This window comes from Leuciscus leuciscus (genome assembly GCF_965113295.1).
Source record: "Leuciscus leuciscus genome assembly, chromosome: 7".
Classification (NCBI taxonomy): domain Eukaryota; kingdom Metazoa; phylum Chordata; class Actinopteri; order Cypriniformes; family Leuciscidae; genus Leuciscus; species Leuciscus leuciscus.
The window spans coordinates 44,945,798-44,966,068 of NC_138731.1; the positions used below are offsets into that span (position 1 = coordinate 44,945,798).

At 40.9% G+C, this 20,271-nt stretch overlaps 1 protein-coding gene and 1 long non-coding RNA gene across 2 annotated transcripts in view; one reads left to right on the plus strand and one right to left on the minus strand.

The window, feature by feature from the left end:
• Positions 1-20,271, plus strand: part of LOC309502435 — a 188,375-nt gene that overhangs the window by 138,935 nt on the left and 29,169 nt on the right. The window lies entirely within an intron of this gene.
• LOC309502366 (uncharacterized protein) lies at positions 8,961-17,923 on the minus strand. Its single transcript, XM_082174756.1, has 6 exons — positions 17,834-17,923; positions 10,798-11,127; positions 10,273-10,584; positions 9,753-10,067; positions 9,413-9,556; positions 8,961-9,328 (listed from the first exon to the last, which is right to left on the minus strand). The coding sequence occupies exons 1-6, from the start codon at positions 17,877-17,879 to the stop codon at positions 9,177-9,179; spliced, it is 1,299 nt and encodes a 432-aa protein (XP_082030882.1). The 5' UTR covers positions 17,880-17,923; the 3' UTR covers positions 8,961-9,176.

A 20,271-nucleotide genomic window follows, 5' to 3' on the forward strand; every position in this document is an offset into this window, starting at 1 on the left:
TGGAAAACATGAGAGAATAGAGATAAAGGAAGATGAATGAAGATATTCAAGCAGACGAGGAAGAAGGAACCAAAACTGATCTAAGGTAAAGCATGTGAAGGAATAAATAATCACAGCTAACATTGCTTTACCTTGCCGGTTTAACATTTATATGCTTTTGAAAACTAAATGTCGCCAACACTTGGGCCAAAGTCAGTGTTGTAATAACAAAAGGAAACAACTAGACAGCGGTTTAGGTTTGTGGATATATTTAAACTCATGACTTGTGTAACAAGCTGAAGGATTAAGAAAGAGGGAAGCATAACAGAGAAGAGGAATTACACATATGAACACGGCACAGTGACGGCCGTGCATTTCACACCTAGGCCTTCAGTGGTGTCCTACCTGAATTAATAACTTTTAATAGTGTAGCAGCGCACAGACTCTCTATAATTGTTGTGAAATTGCTGTTTTTATTTTACACCGGCAGTTATTGGGTTAATGCTGTGAGGTCGGAAAAGGCCGGGTAGAGAGAAACGAGTGAGTTTGACAGGTGCGTTAGTGTACAGTTGTTCTTGCGTTCCGATTATAAGTTCAGAAGCGGAGCCTCCTTTGTCTTGTTCTTCAAGGGTTAAAATAGTATTAATGTTTGAAAATAAATTCGATTATAAATTCATAAATTAAAAGAAAAATTAAGAAGAAAATCATATTCACCACGGAAAAAAGGGGGCAAAAAAGCATTATACTCACCAAAACTACTGATTATTTTTTACGCAAATTTTGGACTCATTGTGCAGGGCCTTTAGTGCTGAGACTGTCCGCTCGACAGAAGCAGTGACACAGGGACAGTCACTGCAAAACATGACGATGTGTACAGCTGACCCATGCTCTCAATGAGATCAGCAGGACTTTTGCCTTCAAAATCAGTCCTGGCATACATTACAGTCAGTCAGTTCTGTTATTACCCGGACAGATCGAATAGTGTGCTGTGACTCTGCGTTAAGATGGATAAGGCTGAATAAGGGATTTTTTTTTCGGTAGGTTTGAACCTGCAGGCAGTCGAGGAGGGAGAGAAACATTAATTTGTGGGTTGAAAAACTATTAAATCTACAGGAATATATTTTAGTTTATGCAGTTCGCTACAGATGCGGTTAGCTAGCTCAGACCATTGCGATCTCAAAATTCTGGTCTGTTGATAATACATAGAATATCAAAATCGACTGCTGGCGGTAGATCCTTTTCCCCTATAGCACCAAAACTTTGGAACAGTCCTAACATTGTCCGGGAAGCAGACACACTCTGTCAGTTCAAAGCTAGACTAAAAACACATCTCTTTGACCTAGCATACACAACACATTATAGACTTTTATAATTCAATGTTTGGCTGCATAGATTAGGTCAGCCAGAAGCAGGAACACTTCCCATAAATCCTGATGTACTCGTTACATCATAAGAAGAATGTCGTCTACGTTAATATTAGTCTCTCTGTTTATCCCGAGGTTTACCGCAGTCCGCCGGATCCAGGCCGTATCCAGATCTGATGAAGGACCTGCGCCTGAACGAGACAACAGCGCAGTCCTGAAATGTCAACTAGGCTCTTCCCTGTGAAGGCCTCCCTCCCCTCCCTTTACCTATCTATAGATAAAGCGTTGTCGGGATAATTCCAGTTCACGTGGCTACGTGGAAGCGATACAAATTCTGTATTATTAATTTTAAGGCCAGACAAGTAGTATGTTGAGGGTTGATTTGTAGGGAAGGACTACACGCCTGCGCACATATATTCAAGCGCACAAACCTATAGACTGAACTCGTAATACGCATGTGCACACCATCAATGTCCTCACTGGTTCGCGTTTTTGAAGTTTGTGCAGAAAGAACTTAAAGGCAGGGTAGGTAGGATTTTTCAACAAAAAAAAAACATTCCAAATTTGTTTAAAATGTCTTTATATACCAATACATAATTCAAATGTAAGTACTCTGAAAAAGAGAGTATAAAAATTGAGTGTCTGTAGACCTCTCACGACTGTTGTAAACACAGCTCATTATTTCCATTCACTCCACCCCCTCCCTTCTGAGCTCCTTCCAAAGCCACACCCCCAAAACACATGAACGCGCGACGCCAAACGCTCAGGCTCAGCTGGAAGACACATTTATTTACTTATTTATTTACCTGAGACGTGTGGAGAGGAAGGAGCGCAGTGCATGCAGTGACATCATGTCAGAATCACATGTAATAAAATACCTAACTTTATCACTATAAATATAAACAAATAAGATGGCTTTTAGTACTCACTATCAAGCTAGCATATCGATACTGGTAAAGTTTAAAATATATTTTGTTTGATTCGGTAACGAGCTATATTTATAGGTAACAAGCTATATTGATAAGGCAAAGCTAAAAACAGGTTGCATTGATACACGTTTTTCCATTACCATCAGTTACACTGTGATGAAGGTGAATTTCGTGTAAGATTCATAACATATACGGTGTTTTGCATGTAAGATTTTCCATGATGAAAACATTGTTGACTCTGATGAGGACTAACTTTACACTCCGGAGACAAGTACCACATCGTCGGTTCGAGGACAGGTCCAGGGTCGAGGGCGAAGCAGAGGAGGTCGTTCAAGAGTGTGGGCAACCAGGGTCCGAGGAAGTAGTTTTTGCCTTGTTTGCCTTCGCTGACTGCATATGCAGGTGCTTTGAATTTTGAATGCTCTTTCTCTGCCATAATTTTACTCTTCGTAGGTTCCGCGCCTCTCTTGCACTCCTCAAAGCAAACGGGTGCGCGCATATGGGCAGATCTTGTAGCAACAGTGGTGGTAGCCATGGTTGCGAGAGAGAGTGACAGTCGGCCAAACCAATCAATTGTTTCGTCCCGGATGGAAATAATGAGCTGTGTTTATTGCAGATTAAAAGGTCTACAGTCACTCGATTTTTATACTCTCTTTTTCAGAGCACTTACATTTTAATTATGTATTGGTATATAAAGACAGTTTAAACAAATTTGAAAAAAAGTTTTTTATAAAAATCCTACCTACCCTACCTTTAAGAGTTTTCTGTTAAAACGGTGTCGTGTTAGCGGCCCCTAAGTTAATAACTAATGATCGTTGCGACGGAAGTGAATCAATCAAAATAACTTTAGTTGGACAATAACTTTATTCTAGAGCTGCTATAAAGCCAAAACACTTTACTTTAATTTCCTATTTTCAATGTAAAGCTGCTTTGGAACAATCTACATTGTTAAAAGCGCTATATAAATGAAGATGACTTGACTTGACTTGACAAGTAATAGTACGCGCTCTGACCATCCAATCAAAGGACGCCTGCTAGATGGCCCCGGAATATAATTGGCTGATTAAATCTGACTGATTTTCTGATTGGTTAAAGCAACCGTTCCCCTTCGTGGTCACTATGAGTTACGTTGTGATGATGAATGGGGTTTCGCTTAGACAGCCTCTCACCTTCGAGAATACAAAACGAGCCAATGGCAAGAAAATGCCATGGGTCTGCGGAATTTGCATAGCGTAATTCCACCCCACCTTGTGGGTATACAAGGAAGTACGTTTTTATGTTTATAAAATTATGTTATGTTTTCACTTCGGAGCCAAGAGTTCCCTTTCAAGGGAACTCGCGTTGCGTCGAAACTGACGCTATGGGGAACGCTTTGCGTGATGACGTCTTGAAGCACATGTCAAATCAGTCCAATGGTGTGGCGGAACGTCAGAGGCGGGTGACGTCACGTACCAGGAAGCTATAAAAGCCGGCCCGAAACAGAAAACGAAAGCTTTCTGAGTCTTCAGTTGCGCTCTGTGTTGAATCTGTCCCTGTTATTTGGTGTTGTCTGTCTATATTATTATATATATATTCAGTATGGCGAGCAAGCAGCAGTTTAGAGTGTGTGTCCATCCCTGCCCGCGTTATTTAACGGGAGGTGATACTCACACTCTTTGTGTTGTTTGTTTGGGTGAGGAGCATGCCCAGTCAGCACTCGAGGGTGGTGACTGTGTGCATTGCGAGGCGCTTCCATTGCGTACGCTCCGATCCCGCTTGGCTCGGTTCAATCCCGACCATGTTCCCCAGGGCTTGGGTCCCGCCGCTGCCGAGGCACGGCGTCGATCTCAGTCCTGGGGTTCACAAATGGATTTATCAGTGGATGTTGAGACGGGCTCTGCCTTATCTCAGCCTCCTTCTGATAGACCCAGTGCCTCTCATCAGGGTGCGGAAGCACGCGCTGCGGTTTCTTCCCCCCCGATAGAGGCACCAATACTGCAATTGTCTCACGCTTTTGAGGAATTGCTCGATGTTGTGACGAGAGCAGTTCAAAGATTATCTATTGAGTGGCCAGAGGATAGGCAGGACGTTCGTTCGAAAAGTAAGCTCGACGAACGCTTCCTGCCATCTCGTGCACAGCCTCAGCGCAGAAGCCTTCCGTTTTTCCCCGATCTCCACACCGAGGTGTCGAGATCGTGGGGAAAACCAGTGTCATACAGAGTTTCCACACCACAAACATCCCACTATTCTTCCATTCATAAATATAAAGAGCATGGTTATGGGGAGATGCCGAAGGTGGAGGAGACGCTTGCGAGCTATCTCTCTCCAGCAACGGCATCTTCCTTGAAGGCTCCTTCACTTCCCTCTAAGCCAGTAAAGTTCACATCAGCTATGGTTCATAAATCGTATGCAGCCGCTGGTCAAGCTGCAGCGTGTCTGCATACGATGTCTATTATGCAAGCCTATCAGGCAGGATTATTGGGGGATTTAGAGGAGGGCGGGCGAATTGGTCCTGACACAGTGGCCGAACTACGCAGAGCCACAGATCTGTCTCTCAGGGCCACCAAGGAGACCGCTAAATCAATCGGGCGGTCTATGGCTGCCCTGGTGGCCACTGAGAGGCATCTGTGGCTCAATCTGAGCGATATAAAAGAGAAAGAAAAACACGTTCTCTTAGATGCTCCGGTCTCCACTGTTGGTTTATTTGGTGATGCAGTGAACAGTGCGGTAGCTAAATCTCAGGAAGCTGCTAAACAGGCAGCTGCATTGCAAAAACTTCTCCCCCGCCGTTCTTTCATTGAGGCTGCTGAGCGGGAGCAGCCTCACTCCTCTAAAAAGAGCGCTGAACATCGTGCCACTCAAAAAAAGAGTGTGTCCTCTCGTGCTCCCCCACAAAAATCTCGGGGACACGGAGGGCGCTCTCAAACCCAGCAGCCTTCGAGGGGTAGAGCGGATCTGCGGACCGTTATTACCGCCAAGAAGGCTGCTGGGAAAAAGTCCTGACGTCCGAGGGCTCAGGACAGATGAGGGTAGTCCCCCCCGAAGCAGAGCGGTTAACACCTCTTTTCACGGTGCCCGTCTCTCTTCGGTGCCCTCAGGGGACCGTTCTGCCAACCCTGCCACCTCTGGTGTTACAGGGCGCAGCGGTCTCCGGCGAGCACATATCTCAAGGTCCACCCGGAAACGTAGTGGCCTCGGGATGCCCGCCCCCTCCGAGGAGGGTGCTAGAGCAGCCTGTTTGGTCGTTCCCTGCCGGTGCGCCGTTACAGGGCGACGAACCGACTACTCAACAGCAACAAAATCCAGAAACCAGTCTCGAGAGGCTGGTACCTCTAGTAGAATCTTTGCCCCTATCATGAGAGTGGAGGTTGCTACCCTACTGGCGAAGGGTGCAATCAAGACCTCCAGCCGAAATGAAGTCCGGGTTCTACAGCCCCTACTTCATTGTCCCGAAGAAATCCGGTGGGTTATGGCCAATCCTGGACCTGTGCGTCTTGAACCGCTCCCTTCACAGTCTGCCGTTCAAGATGTTCACGGCCAAAAGCATTTTCGAATGTGTGCGCCACAGGATTGGTTTGCAGTGATCGACCTGAAGGACGCCTACTTCCATGTCTCCATTCTACCTCGACACAGACCGTTCCTATGGTTTACTTTCGAGGGGCAGGCATATCAGTACGCGGTTCTCCCATTTGGGCTAGTCCTGTCTCCTCGCGTCTTCACGAAGGTCGTCGAGGCAGCCCTGTTCCTCTACGGGAACACGGGGTTCGCATCCTGAACTATCTCGACGACTGGCTGATCCTAGCTTGCTCTCGAGTCAACTGGGAGAAGAGCAAACTCTGCCCCGTGCAGAGGATCTCTTTTTTCGGTATGGAAATCGACTCGGTCGCCATGTGCGCGCAGCTTACAAAGCGAGCGCGCGGAGTCACTGCTGGCTTGCCTCCGCCAATTCGAGTGCGGTTCCACTGAAACTATTTCAGAGGCTCCTGGGGCATATGGCATCCGCAGCCGCAGCAACGCCACTCGGATTGCTTCATATGAGACCGCTTCAGCACTGGCTTCGCAATCGAGTCCCGAGGTGGGCATGGCAACACGGCACGCTCCGAGTACCAGTGACTCCGGCCTGCCGTCAGACCTTCCCCCCGTGGACAAATTCAGCTTTCTACGGGCCGGAGTGCCCTTAGAATGAGTTTCCAGGCATGTTGTTGTATCGACAGATGCCTCCACCACGGGCTGGGGTGCCATGTGCAATGGACATGCTGCCGCGGGCTCCTGGACAGGACCCCAGCGCCTTTGGCATGTCAATTGCCTCGAGTTGCTGGCTGCACGTCTCGCCCTGCACCACTTCCATGCGTTGCTCAGGGGTCAGCACGTACTAGTCCGATTAGACAATACCGCGACAGTAGCGTACATCAACAGACAAGGTGGTCTACGCTCCCGGCATATGTCGCAACTCGCCCGCCACCTGAGGTCGCTTCGAGCTATTTATATTCCGGGAGACCTGAACTGTGCAGCCGACGAGCTCTCACGGCTTCGGCCTCTCCCCGGAGAATGGAGACTCCATCCGCGGTCGGTTCAGCTGATTTGGGATCAGTTCGGGGACGCACAGGTAGACCTGTTTGCCTCCCACGACTCGTCCCACTGCGACCTGTTCTATTCCCTGACTAAGGGCACACTCGGCACGGATGCACTGGCGCACAGCTGGCCGCGGGGCCTACGCAAGTATGCATTTCCCCCAGTGAGCCTTCTTGCACAGACCCTGTATAAGATCAGTGAGGACGAGGAGCAGGTCATCTTGGTTGCGCCACACTGGCCCACCCGGACCTGGTTCCCTGAACTTGTACTCCTCGCGACAGCACCTCCCTGGCCAATTCCCCTGAGGAAGGACCTTCTTTCTCAGGGATGTGGCACCCTATGGCACACTCATCCCGATCTCTGGATCCTCCACGTGTGGCTCCTGGACGGGATGAGGCAGGTTTGAGTACCCTACCACCAGCGGTGGCTGTCTCCCTCCACCCTGAAAGTGTATGTTGCCGGTATCACCGCACATCACGACGTAGTCGAAGGTAAGTCCGTCGGAAAGCACAACCTGATCATCAGGTTCCTGAGAGGAGCGAGGAGACTGAATCCTCATCGCCCTCCTCTCGTACCCTCTAGGGACCTCTCAGTGGTACTAACTGCCCTGCAGAGTGCTCCCTTTGAGCCTCTGCAATCAGTGGAGCTTAAGTTCCTGTCAATGAAGACAGTGCTCCTGGTTGCATTGGCCTCCATCAACAGCGTAGGGGACCTGCAGGCATTCTCCATTGACGAAGCGTGCCTGGAATTCGGCCGGCTAATTCTCACGTGATCCTGAGACCCCGGCCTGGATATGTGCCCAAGCTTCCCACCACTCCCTTTCGAGACCAGGTGGTGAACCTGCAAGCGCTGCCATCGGAGGAGGCAGACCCAGCCTTGGCACTGCTCTGTCCAGTACGCGCCCTCCGTGCCTACGTAGACAGAACGCAGTGTTTCAGGAACTCAGACCAGCACTTAGTCTGTCATGGTGGGAAGCTGAAGGGAAAGGCTCTCTCCAAGCAAAGGTTGTCTCACTGGATAGTGGACGCCATTGCTTTGGCATACCAGCAGCAAGGTCGACCGTGCCCCCTTGGTGTGACTGCCCACTCAGGCAGCAACTCGAGGCACATGTGTATTTCCACTGTAAGCCTCTCTGAGCATGTGTCTTTCCCTCGGCAAGCCACCTTTCCATCCCTGGGGTTGAAATATTCCACCTGCGGCTGGACACCCCAGTGATTCTCCATATGCAGCCCCCTCCGGGTCATATGTGTATTCCCATAATGATCGTGAGCGTCATCTTCTCAGTTCTTGCGCATGCGTCGCAGCGCTCTTGTGAATTCACGTCAGAAGCCCACACAGAAGAAAATTAAGAGTTGAATAAAGTCGTTATTTTTGTTTCTTTTGCGCACAAAAAGTATTCTCGTCGCTTGATAAACTTATGGTTGAGCCACTGTAGTCACTTGGACTATTTTAAACATTGTCTTTACTAACTTTCTGGGCCGGCAAGTTTCAATTACAGAGTAGCCTATAGAGGAGTGAGACAGCTCTCAGATTTCATAAAAAATATCTTAATTTGTAGATGAGCGAAAGTCTTATGGGGTTGTAACAACATGAGGATGAGTAATTACTGACAGATTTTTTTATTTTTTTTATTTGGTGAACTAACCCTTTAAGTTAATCTGTAAGCACTAATTAATGTAGGAACAATTAATATAAGCTAGTAATAGGCTATAGTGAAAATGAATCAATAAAATCCAGTGTTTTTTAGTTTAACTGAGGATTTTCTGTTTTTAAAGTAAAACCCAACAAACATGCACATGTGGGGGTGAACCGGGTGAATTAAACCTTCAATGTACATTATTCGGTACATTAATACATAATGTATATGTGGTTTGCTTCAGAAAATCTTGCAGAGGTAAAAAAAATATAAACTTATAAAAAATTAAAATATTTTAGTGGTAAAGGAAGAATTACCTTAACAATAATGTAAACATTTAAAAAATGTTTAAAATTATGTCGTTTTATATGTGATGTAGTGTTAGAATTGTTAAAATACATAGGGTTAGTATTCCTGCGCTCGACAATAAATCTAATAAAACAAGGAGAAACTCTTGAACCTCAGACTGAAAAAAACTTTATTGACAAAGGCAAACAAATCCAGATGACAGATGAACAGCAGTAGTAAAGTGAGATCTGTGTCTTATTTGAGAGAAATGTTTAGTCAGTAAAAGAGCTTCAGTATTAGAGACGTCTGATCTGATTGAGTTAATGAGAAAATATGTTGCTGTTTGTTCTCAAATTATGTTCTAGGGTGGAAATAAACCACATGAAGATTAATAAATGACAAAAAATAGTAGTATGAGAAATGACACCATTAGGTTTCTGATGTGTGTATATGTGCTTGATCTCGTTCAGCTCTTCTGGATCTGATGTCATAAACCAGAACAATGACAGTAGCCACGCCCACCAGAGCAGAGAGGACCAATCGGATCACAGCTTCAGTAGGACCACAACAGTGGACAGAGTCTGAGGAATAAAAGCATCAAACTGAGATCAGATCAGTTCATAAACGCTAATATCAGCGCTTACATCAACTAATATCAGCCGTACCTGAACATGTGTGACAGAGTTGAGTGATGTTGAGATGTTTAGTCTGGTTGCTGATGGGATTGGGATGAGATCCTGATGGTGATGATGAACATGATGATGAAGATGAAGAACAGTCTCTGCTGATGACAGGAACAGGCAGACGTGCTGGAAAACATGAGGGAAAAAGATAAGTAAGAACAAATCAAATCAACAATCTTATTTTTTGGTTGAGTAAGTCTTTATACGATTTATCATCTCAAACTATAAAATGATTCAACAATTAATATGTAAATAGATGGTAAAAAAACAAAACAAAACAAAAAACAATGTTTGATGGATAGGGCAAATGATCTCTACTCACCAGAGACAGAAACTCTGAATGCTTTTGATGAGAAACTGTATTGAAACAACTGTAGTTTATAATCTCCAGCATGTTCAGTTGTGATGTTTGTGATGGTCAGAGATCCAGTTTGATTGTTCAGCTTCAGTCTGTCTCTGAATCTCCCAAGATAATCATCATATACAGTGATTCTGTCGGTCCGTTTATTGATTCCAGCTATAAAAGTGTTTTCATCTCCAAACATCCACCGAATCCAACTATCACCTTTTATATAAGTGAGATCAGAGTTTAGAGTGAGTGATTCTCCCTCCTTCACTGACACTGACGTCACTGATCCTACCAAAAACACACACAGAACACACACAAACAGGGTTTGTCAGATTACTGTGAAATCACTTCACAAAGTTTTATTACATCAAATAGTTTAAAATGTCAGTTTGAAATGAATGATATCATAAAACAACAAAAGAAACAAAATTATGTATTAATTAATAAAAAATTTGTCATTAAAAACAAGTGAAACCATTTTTTTTAACCTCACCTTGGATATCGACACTGAACTTTCTCTTTCTCTCGCTGTTGATCTGTAGTGAATAATATCCATTATGTTCAGATCTAATGTTTGTGATGGTCAGAGATCCAGTTTGATTGTTCAGCTTCAGTCTGTCTCTGAATCTCCCATCAAGAACATCAGCATATACAGTGATTGTGTCATCCTGTTTATTGATTTCAGCTATTAAAGTGTCTTCATAAAATCCTTTCCTCCACTGAATCACATCATCATCTTTTATTTCAGTAAGATCTGAGTTTAGAGTGAATGATTCTCCCTCCTTCACTGACACAAACACCCATCCTGTAAAACCCAAAACACACACAGATCAAACAAACGGGCTTTGTCAGATAAATACTGTGAAATCACTTTGTTTTACTAAATTACATGGTTTAAAATTTCATTTTTAAATGAACAACATAAACAAAAAAACAACAAAAGAAACAAAATCATGTATGAATTAATACAAATTTTGTCATTAAAAACAAGTGAAACCATTTTTTTTTTTTACCTCACCTAAGATAAGGACACTGAACTTTCTCTTTCTCTCGCTGTTGATCTGTAGTGAATAATATCCAATCTGTTCAGGTCTGATGATTGTGATGGTCAAAGATCCAGTTTGATTGTCCAGCTTCAGTCTGTCTCTGAATCTCCCATCAAGAACATCATCATATACAGCGATTCTGTCCGTCCGTTTATTGATTTCAGCTATTAAAGTGTCTTCATCATATTCAAACCTCCACTGAATCACATCATCATCCTTTATTTCAGTGAGATCTGAGTTTAGAGTGAATGAATCTCCCTCCTTCACTGACACTCTTTTCACTTCATCATCACCAAACACACCTGAAGAACAGAGTTTTTTTACAGATTAAAGCATTAAAATCACTTAATGTTGGTTTGATGAAGCTTCACTGAAATACTTCTAATCATTATGTGAAGTGAATAATATTCTGCTGCAGTACAAAGAAAAAAAGATGACAGATGAAAAGAGAAATAGGCTATATTTATATATGGAACAATAACTAAATAAAAATACACTTTAGGGGCTTTCGCACCAGAGGAACCTTTTCATAGTTCCTAGAACTATTGGCGGAAGTTCCCGTTTTTTGGCGCGTTCGCACCGCAGGAACTAGGAACGATTTTAGTTCTAGGAACTCCTTTTGGAGGAACTACTTTACTCCTACTTCAGAGTCGGTCTGAACCAGCACTATAGGAACTACCAGTGATGTTAGTGTTCGCTAATTGGCCGAACGCACGCAAAACACTAGAACCCGCCATTTTTTAAAAGGCTGTGTAAACACACAGATTATAGCCTATATATGTACTCCACAAACTAACTCCACAAACATGGAAAACAGTGATAGATGGACCTAAACCTTTAGGCTGAGGAGAAAATCCAATGCATCTTTGAGGGACCAAGAGAAACATGATCATGTATTTCTGCTCAGCGACATTGGACATCAACCACACGGCAAACGCTAATAACTTTTCATTACTGTCTACTTTCTATGTATAGCAGTTCTAACGTATTTAGACAGGACTGTTAGACAGATCATAAACGAATGAACACGGAGAACACGAGCGCTGCCGTTCACAGCAATGTCAAAATAAAAGTCACAACAACAAGCGTCTTACGTCACTTCAGATTTCCTACTGGCGGTGCGAATGCAACAGGAAAACGTTCCTATGGGAACCATTAGTTCTAGGGGAAACACCCTGTTGGCTCGTTCCTATAACTAAGTTCCTATAACTATACGGTGGGAAAGCCCCTTTTTACTTCAATGTTGTTACAAATTCTGCTGTAGTTCTTTTCCTCTGGAATGAGGCTGAGGTCACCGATATAAGGGAGGGGGTTTTACGAAATGAGGATGTTTGAGTCTTCGCTCATTGTTTTCATACCTTATTAGGTCAGTGATGGGGAAAAATGTATTTATTTTTCTTCTGCTGATCCTCTGAGTCTTATGTTTTAATTAAGTGTGTGCCAAATTATTGGATTATTTCGTTTGGATTTTCCGTGCCTGGAACCGTTTAAACCTGTGGATTATATACAAACTTTCTATGGAGGTTACTTGTTAGTGCTCACTATGACATTTACTATATTGGTATCAAAAGCTTAACGGATGGTATCCCACATTTTTATTGTGTTTTTCTTCAAACTGAAAAACAAAATTATTCAAATGATGTTGAGTTAACCCTCTGAGGTCTGAGGGGTTTTTGGTGTCCTTGAGATGTTCTGACATGCCCTGACATTTGTGCTTTTTTCAGTTGCTTATAAACATATTAATGGCAAAGGTATAATTACACTCTATTTAGCACAAACAGGGCTACCATAATATGTGAGCAACATGCATGTACATGTTTGCATTTTTGAGAGAATAATGTTTATGCATGGTTATTGAAAAAACTAAAAACTAAAGTTTCTGAAATAAGGCCACAAAACACATACTAAATACGTGTCAATAAGACTTTTGACTAATTGATGTCTTTGCCTAGAGTTTTTTCTTCAAAATGATGTGAAAATCATCCTGCCCTTATCATTCACATAACACAATACATTGATTTAAATCTTGTAAAACACTTTTTGTTTGTAAAGGCAATATGCGCAAGGGGCGTCAACCATTCAACAGCATCATGCATATGTAGTGATTCACACCTGAGGAGACAATGGGGCCCGCATACTTAATGAGCCATTCATTCAGGTGTGTCACCTATAGCCACAAGAAAGAATGCAAGAGCAATATATATACAGTATATATATATATATATATATATATATATATATATATTCTACCAAATTGGTTCACAGTTGGAAGCATGTCAATTTTTTTTTTTTTTTTTACAAATTTTGCTTGCAAATTGTATAATATCCAAGGAAAACATGTCTATTAATTGTGCAGTTAATTCTCATACTGTATTTTCAGTTTTGGAATATGTATCCGCTCCCCAAATTTGTCAATAATAAAACACAATAAAAATTATTTAAAGAAAATGCTTATATTTACCTTTTAAAATTTGTTTACATCTACCTTGTAAATATATATTTTTTTATTAAAAAGGTTACAATTACAACAACAATTGAAGTGTAATCTTTCTTTGTAAAAACTAAAGTATACATTTTATCATACATATTTCAAAGTTAAGGATTCATTACTTCGAATATAGCCTACATTGACAAAACATACTATATTTAACATATTAGCAAAAATTGGCAAACAAAAGCTTATTTGAGGTGGCAGATATTTTACAGTAAAAATGTGTAATCTATCCAAAACTAATCAACGAAATGTTGTCTTTCATTTGTCTGTAAAATAGGTCTTTCGTTTTTATTATAAGGAATATAAATGTTAATTTGCAGTTTAATACGTTGCTTATACAAATACATTTTATTTCAACATATTTCAATCGATTTTACTATAGCAAAATAGTTTGCTAAAAGCAGATCATTCATTCACACACAGAAACGCAATTCAAATTTAAACCGTCTTTTTGCGAGTTGTGGTAAACAGCGCATCTCTGCCGTTCATTCATTCACACAGAAACGCGATTTACTTGAGAATGAAAAAAAAAACTTACTACATTATTCCATCCGTTGCTCCTCGAAATACCAGCACTTCTGAGGTAAGTTTTCCATTATTATTATTCCTCACAGCGCTGCGAGACAGTGTAGACAAGTACACTGATCTGAATAAACTTGATGTGTTTTCTCGAGCTGATATGTGGGCGTTCACAGTTTGTATGGGATCATCTCAGTCATTTGCGTTTGAATAGCGCGCGCTCTCCGTGGGCGGGGCCGATTAAAACGTAATGAGCTGAGATGAGAACGACTGACATCTCGCTCTCTTTTAATACAGATTTCACAAGATGAGAATATTTGTTTTTTATATAAATTACTTCATTTAAAAGAAGAGAATTCAAGCTTCATGCCTGTGTGTCTGTATGCCTGTTTGACTGAGTATTCGCTGAGTTATTGTTCATTTTCGGACGCGTTTCAGAATGGACTTCACTGGCAGAGAGAAGGCAGAACTCGCTTCGTGTTTATTTTTCTTTATTTGGCAAAAAGCACAACACTTTGTTTTTATTGTGAGTATACACAAAAATAATACACATTTAACAGAATCGATTGATGTATGAAACTCCTATGGAAAATCAAAGTCAACAGAGTATTTATGAGTTTCTTTTACATTGATAAAAAAAAAGTGAGCTGGTATCGCCGGCGATACCGTAGACCTCAGGGGGTTAAAGCTGTGTGTAGGCTACTTGCTGGAGTTTTGTATATGTATATGTACACATTTGTGCCCCTGCTAGTAAATTGATTGAATTTATACTCATTCTTTAGTTGATACTTCCTCATAATATTTCTAAACGCCAGCTGACCCTGTCGAGACCGGGAGACTGAGTCTCTCACAGAGCCTGATTATAGTTCAGACGCATTTACTGTGTCTTTATAAGCAATCTTTATCTGTAGTCTTAATAAGCAGTCTTTATCTGTAGTCTTTATCTGCAGTCTTAATAAGCAGTCTTTATCTGTAGTCTTTATAAGCAGTCTTTATCTGCAGTCTTTATCTGTAGTCTTTATAAGCAGTCTTTATCTGTAGTCTTTATCTGTAGTCTTTATAAGCAGTCTTTATCTGCAGTCTTTATCTGTAGTCTTTATAAGCAGTCTTTATCTGCAGTCTTTATAAGCAGTCTTTATCTGTAGTCTTTATAAGCAGTCTTTATAAGCAGTCTTTATCTGTAGTCTTTATAAGCAGTCTTTATCTGTAGTCTTTATAAGCAGTCTTTATCTGCAGTCTTAATAAGCAGTCTTTATAAGCAGTCTTTATCTGTAGTCTTTATAAGCAGTCTTAATAAGCAGTCTTTATAAGCAGTCTTTATCTGTAGTCTTTATAAGCAGTCTTTATCTGCAGTCTTTATCTGTAGTCTTTATAAGCAGTCTTTATCTGTAGTCTTTATCTGTAGTCTTTATAAGCAGTCTTTATCTGCAGTCTTTATCTGTAGTCTTTATAAGCAGTCTTTATCTGCAGTCTTTATAAGCAGTCTTTATCTGTAGTCTTTATAAGCAGTCTTTATAAGCAGTCTTTATCTGCAGTCTTTATCTGCAGTCTTTATAAGCAGTCTTTATCTGTAGTCTTTATAAGCAGTCTTTATCTGCAGTCTTTATAAGCAGTCTTTATCTGTAGTCTTTATAAGCAGTCTTTATAAGCAGTCTTTATCTGTAGTCTTTATAAGCAGTCTTTATCTGTAATCTTTATAAGCAATCTTTATCTGCAGTCTTAGGCTAAGTTTACATGGAAACGATCTGAAGAGAAAACGCAAAAGTGATAATTTTTTATTCTGCGTTTAGACGAGAGTTATGGGGGGGAAATCTGCGTGTATATGGTGACGCAAAAGTGTGTGCAATTCAATGTAGTATGCACTCCAGGCGGCTAGGTGGCAATGTGAAGCACTGATCGGTGCCTTCACTGTCTAGCATACTTTTGCGTTTTTAAGATTTCCACTCTGGAGGGTGGCTTCACTTTTTTGCGTTTTTAAGCCCCAAAAACGCCGTCGCCGTCTAAACGAAAGGCACATCTGATAAAATATTTTTACGTTTTCACCCGCGAGCGTTCTCGTGTAAACAGGGCCTTAATAAGCAGTCTTTATCTGTAGTCTTTATAAGCAGTCTTTATCTGTAGTCTTTATAAGCAGTCTTTATCTGCAGTCTTTAGTCTTTATAAGCAGTCTTTATCTGTAGTTTTTTTCTGTAGTCTTTATAAGCAGTCTTTATCTGTAGTCTGAGCTGGAGGCTGATGAGACTAGAGATGTTGAAGAAGTGCTTTACTATCACCTCCTCCACTCCTGAAGATCATGACATCTCTGGTTTTGGCCAATAGAGTTAAATATCTGGAAACTAGAATGAGTGAGGTAGAAGGAAATCTGAGTGCAAATTTTGACAAGTTTGAAACCCAGGTGCTGGATAATTTGAGCACTAATCAAAATCATTCAGTTCTTTAGAAATTCAAGTCAAGGATTGTGAAATGTCTTTTAAACAATGAGAGGAAGCAATAATTACGGAGGTTAAGAATGAATGAAGACGAATAAAACCGATCTTAGAGGAGAGCATTCAAGATTTGGGCCGGGCAGTAATGGATTGTCTTAAGATTTTACTTCTACGCCTGCCAGACATTCAACTTCACTTCCAGAAATTCACTCTCACTCATTTAGTTCAAAGCCCCCATAACACTTGATCATCCAACGGTTAAGCACTGAGGGGCGCTTTAAATATCAATGGGAAAGTGCCCTTTCCGGAACTGTCCGCAGAATGCCGCGATTGCGATTTCTACTCTCAATGAGAGTAAGACTGAGGAAATTATGTTCGGAGGTCGAGCTGTTTCTGGCAACATACAACATGTGCTGGGTAACCTGACATCATGTGTCAAGCTTGTTAAAATTATGGATGATGTGTTTGATTCTGCTTTGACTTTGTATAAGCAAGTAAATGCAGTTGTGAAATCAAGTTTTTTTTTTCTTTCTTTTTTTTCAGTGAAGACTCCTTGCTAAGGTTTAGGTTTTTTTTTACGTTTTCTGAGTCCGAGAGAGTTATCTCGACTAGACTACTGCAACTCAATGTATACATGTATTATTAGCCAATCCTATATTTTATTCGCAGACAAACATCCAATATGCAACTGCTAGACTTCTGACTGTTATTCAAGCAGGAAAAGTTTGTCAATTGCGCCGCTGATTGCATTCACAGAATTCAATCAGAGGAAGAGTTCAGTGAGCTTTGGAGAATTAGCTGTGATCTGGTCCAAACCGAAATCAAACCAAACAAAAGGCAACGCACAACGAGTGAGAACTGGTAGCATTACTCTGTTGAGGAAACCGTAGGACAACATGAACACAGAGATGAGACTTCATCATCTTTATTTCAGCACAGTTGATGCTGTGAGTGGAGAAATGGCTGAACGGTTTGGAGACTAACAATAAACTCATGCAAGCTCTCGCAGCCCTGGACTCTGATGAGTGTTTTCTGGACAAAACCAAACTAAAACCATTGTTGGACCTGACAGGTACGGATCTCGTTGATCGCGAATACGCTGTTAATACCACTTGATAAAACTTGCTTTTGAGAAAGAAATGCACAAATGAGTGGAAAGAACTGCAGAAGTTCGATTCAGTGAAATACTGACGCCTCCAACTCTACCGACTGTAAGTTTGACTTATTTTTTATTATATATGGATATACCTGTATGCACCCGCTGTGGTTCTTCTCTGTGTCTGTAGTGGATTTCGTAAATGTTCTTGTGCAGTGTATAGCAGTTGTTTCCAGGATTGCATTACATGTTGTGGGATTTTCTTGTATAATCATTGTATAAATAAGTTTGTCACCTCCTGAGTTTAGATTTTTCTGTCAGTTTGTGTTTGCTCACCCTTAGAGTTTGAATTCCCCCTATCAGTGCTGTCCAAACAGTGAATGTTAATCCTCTCTGAGAAATGTAACCAGTCATTTATTACATGATACCAGAAGAGAAAGAACTGAAGCCATAAAAACAGATTTAGAACTCACCATCCAGACGCCAGAAACACAGACAGAAGAAAACGATGCGAAACATCTTCAGCGCTTTCAGTCCACAAATATGAAAAGACAAACTCTTCAAAACTGCTTCAGTAATAAAATGACAGATGATCTGATGTGAAGCTGCTCTGTAATAAAACGAAGTGAAACTCCACCAACATCTAAAATAACTGCACATCTTTAAGTGTTACATTACATGTTGGGGGATTTTCTTGTATAATCATTGTATATAAATAAGTTTGTCACCTCCTGAGTTTTGATTTTGAGTTTTGTGTTTGCTCACCCTTAGAGTTTGAATGTCCCCCCATCAGTGTTGTCCAAACAGTGATAATAATGTAGCTATCATTAGCCTAAAGTTTAGCTAAAACTTCAGCCGGTAGGGTTGGGAAATAGCCAATTGCCAAATAAATCAGAATTTTTGGGCTAAATGGCGATGTATGGTATAATCTGAGTATTTAATTATTATTTTTCTATTTGAATAATAAAAATAAAAAAACTTTATTTAAAAAAAATAAAAAATAAAAATATCCTGATCAATATTGTCCTACAAACAATGTTCATATTGAAGGTTATAAAAACAAACATAGTGTAACCTTGCTGTCTATCTGCAGTCTATCCAAAAAAAGGGTCAAATCACATTACATTCTAACATTGCAACATTACAATCTAAAAACAAAATAATGCTTTTTAAAGAAGTAGTTAAATTTACTAAACTTAAAAAAAAAAAAAAAAAAAATAATAATATCATAAAAATACACATGTAGGTTTGAAATTCTCTAGCACATTTATGTTCACCAACAACAACAAATATTCAACAACAAATATTTTAGCTAAATATATTTATAATTTAGTGCTAATGTATATTTTAGTCAGAATAATTGCGCTCCTATTCTATTGCGCTCCGTCTGTTCGGTGTGCATGCACGCGGCGGCGCTCGTTCACGGAAGTTTAGCTTGCAGAAAGATGATCTGATGTGAAGCTGCTCTGTAGTAAAATGAAGTCAGACTCCACCAACATCTAAAATAACTGCACATCTATAAGTGTTGATGCATGTGACCACACTGTAAAAAATAGGCTATGATCAATAAGTCGACAACATATGTTTTTACATTGCTTTAACTCATCAAAATAAGTTAAGCAATTTCCAACTCATTTTTAAGTCAGTTTAATGTAATTTAAGTTGAATGACTTCCAAGTTGATTGTACTTAAAAATGTAGTAGTACACCTCAAAAAAAGTACACCTCAACTTCCTCTAGACCAACGACATAATTTTCAACAGAAATGAACTGACATGTTAAAAGTGTCGTAAAGCACCGGCGTCACTGAACGGCGGCCCGCCGGCCCAAAGTTGCAAGGGTGGTTTTTCGGCTCACAGGCGCTTGGGGGGTGCGAGACGACCACCATTCAACCTGGAAAAAAATTCTTATAACTATTCCAATGACTCCGAAGCTGTTCGGTTAACACAGGCGTGCAATCTTAAGTGCATTGTTAACACTGCACAGATTGATTTTATATTGTTTCTATGTTGATTCAATGTTTAATAAGTGATTCAATTATGGTTGAAATAATATTGATTTTATGACCATATTGATTGATTTTTCATCGTTGAAATAACATTATTTCAGGGTGCAAACCTGATGAAAAATCAATGTTAAATTGTTAAATCAATGTTAAATTTCAACAATGATTCAATGATCTTTTGGTTAATGCATTAACATTGATTCAATGATTCAATTTTGTAACCTTCCTTTCACGGGGAAAGATTTGGTGTCACTTTTAGCCTTTGTCGCGGCGCGATGACGCAACCGGCCTTCGAATACGGCCTTCGTAGGATGCTGAACTGAATTGGGACAGCCTTCATCGCGCCGCGGTGACGCAACCGTCCTTCGAATACGGACTTCGAAGGATGCAGCCTTCACATTGGGACACAGCTAATATGTAAAACCTACTATTTGTAGTCAACACTAACGCATCCAGATCCACACAAGATCTGCGACGCCGTCCGGACCTGATAAATCAGGATTCCAGTGCTAATATCCAGATACTTTTTGATGTTGTGTTTCAGAAACCTGTCTGTGTTCATGGTGATTGGTCCTGAGGACACAGTCTTCAGGTGTTTAAGAATGATGTGTGAGTAAATTATGTTTAGAGGTAATAAGTGTTGTCAAGTGTTCTTCTCATAAAAATTTATGAAGATGGTCGTTTTCATAAAAGTTAGTTTTCTAGGTTTCTTTTAAAGAAGAACCGTCCGGTTGGTTTTTAATTCCTCTTTCTCAGGCCTTGTCCACACTAATATATTTTTCTCTATTAATAAAAACAAAGCTTTTTGAAAACGCTCTCCAAAGTGGATAAATTTGAAAACACTGTTTCCGCGTTGTAATGTCGACTGTGAAACTGGAGGTATTTAAAAACGATGATGTAAGTTTAG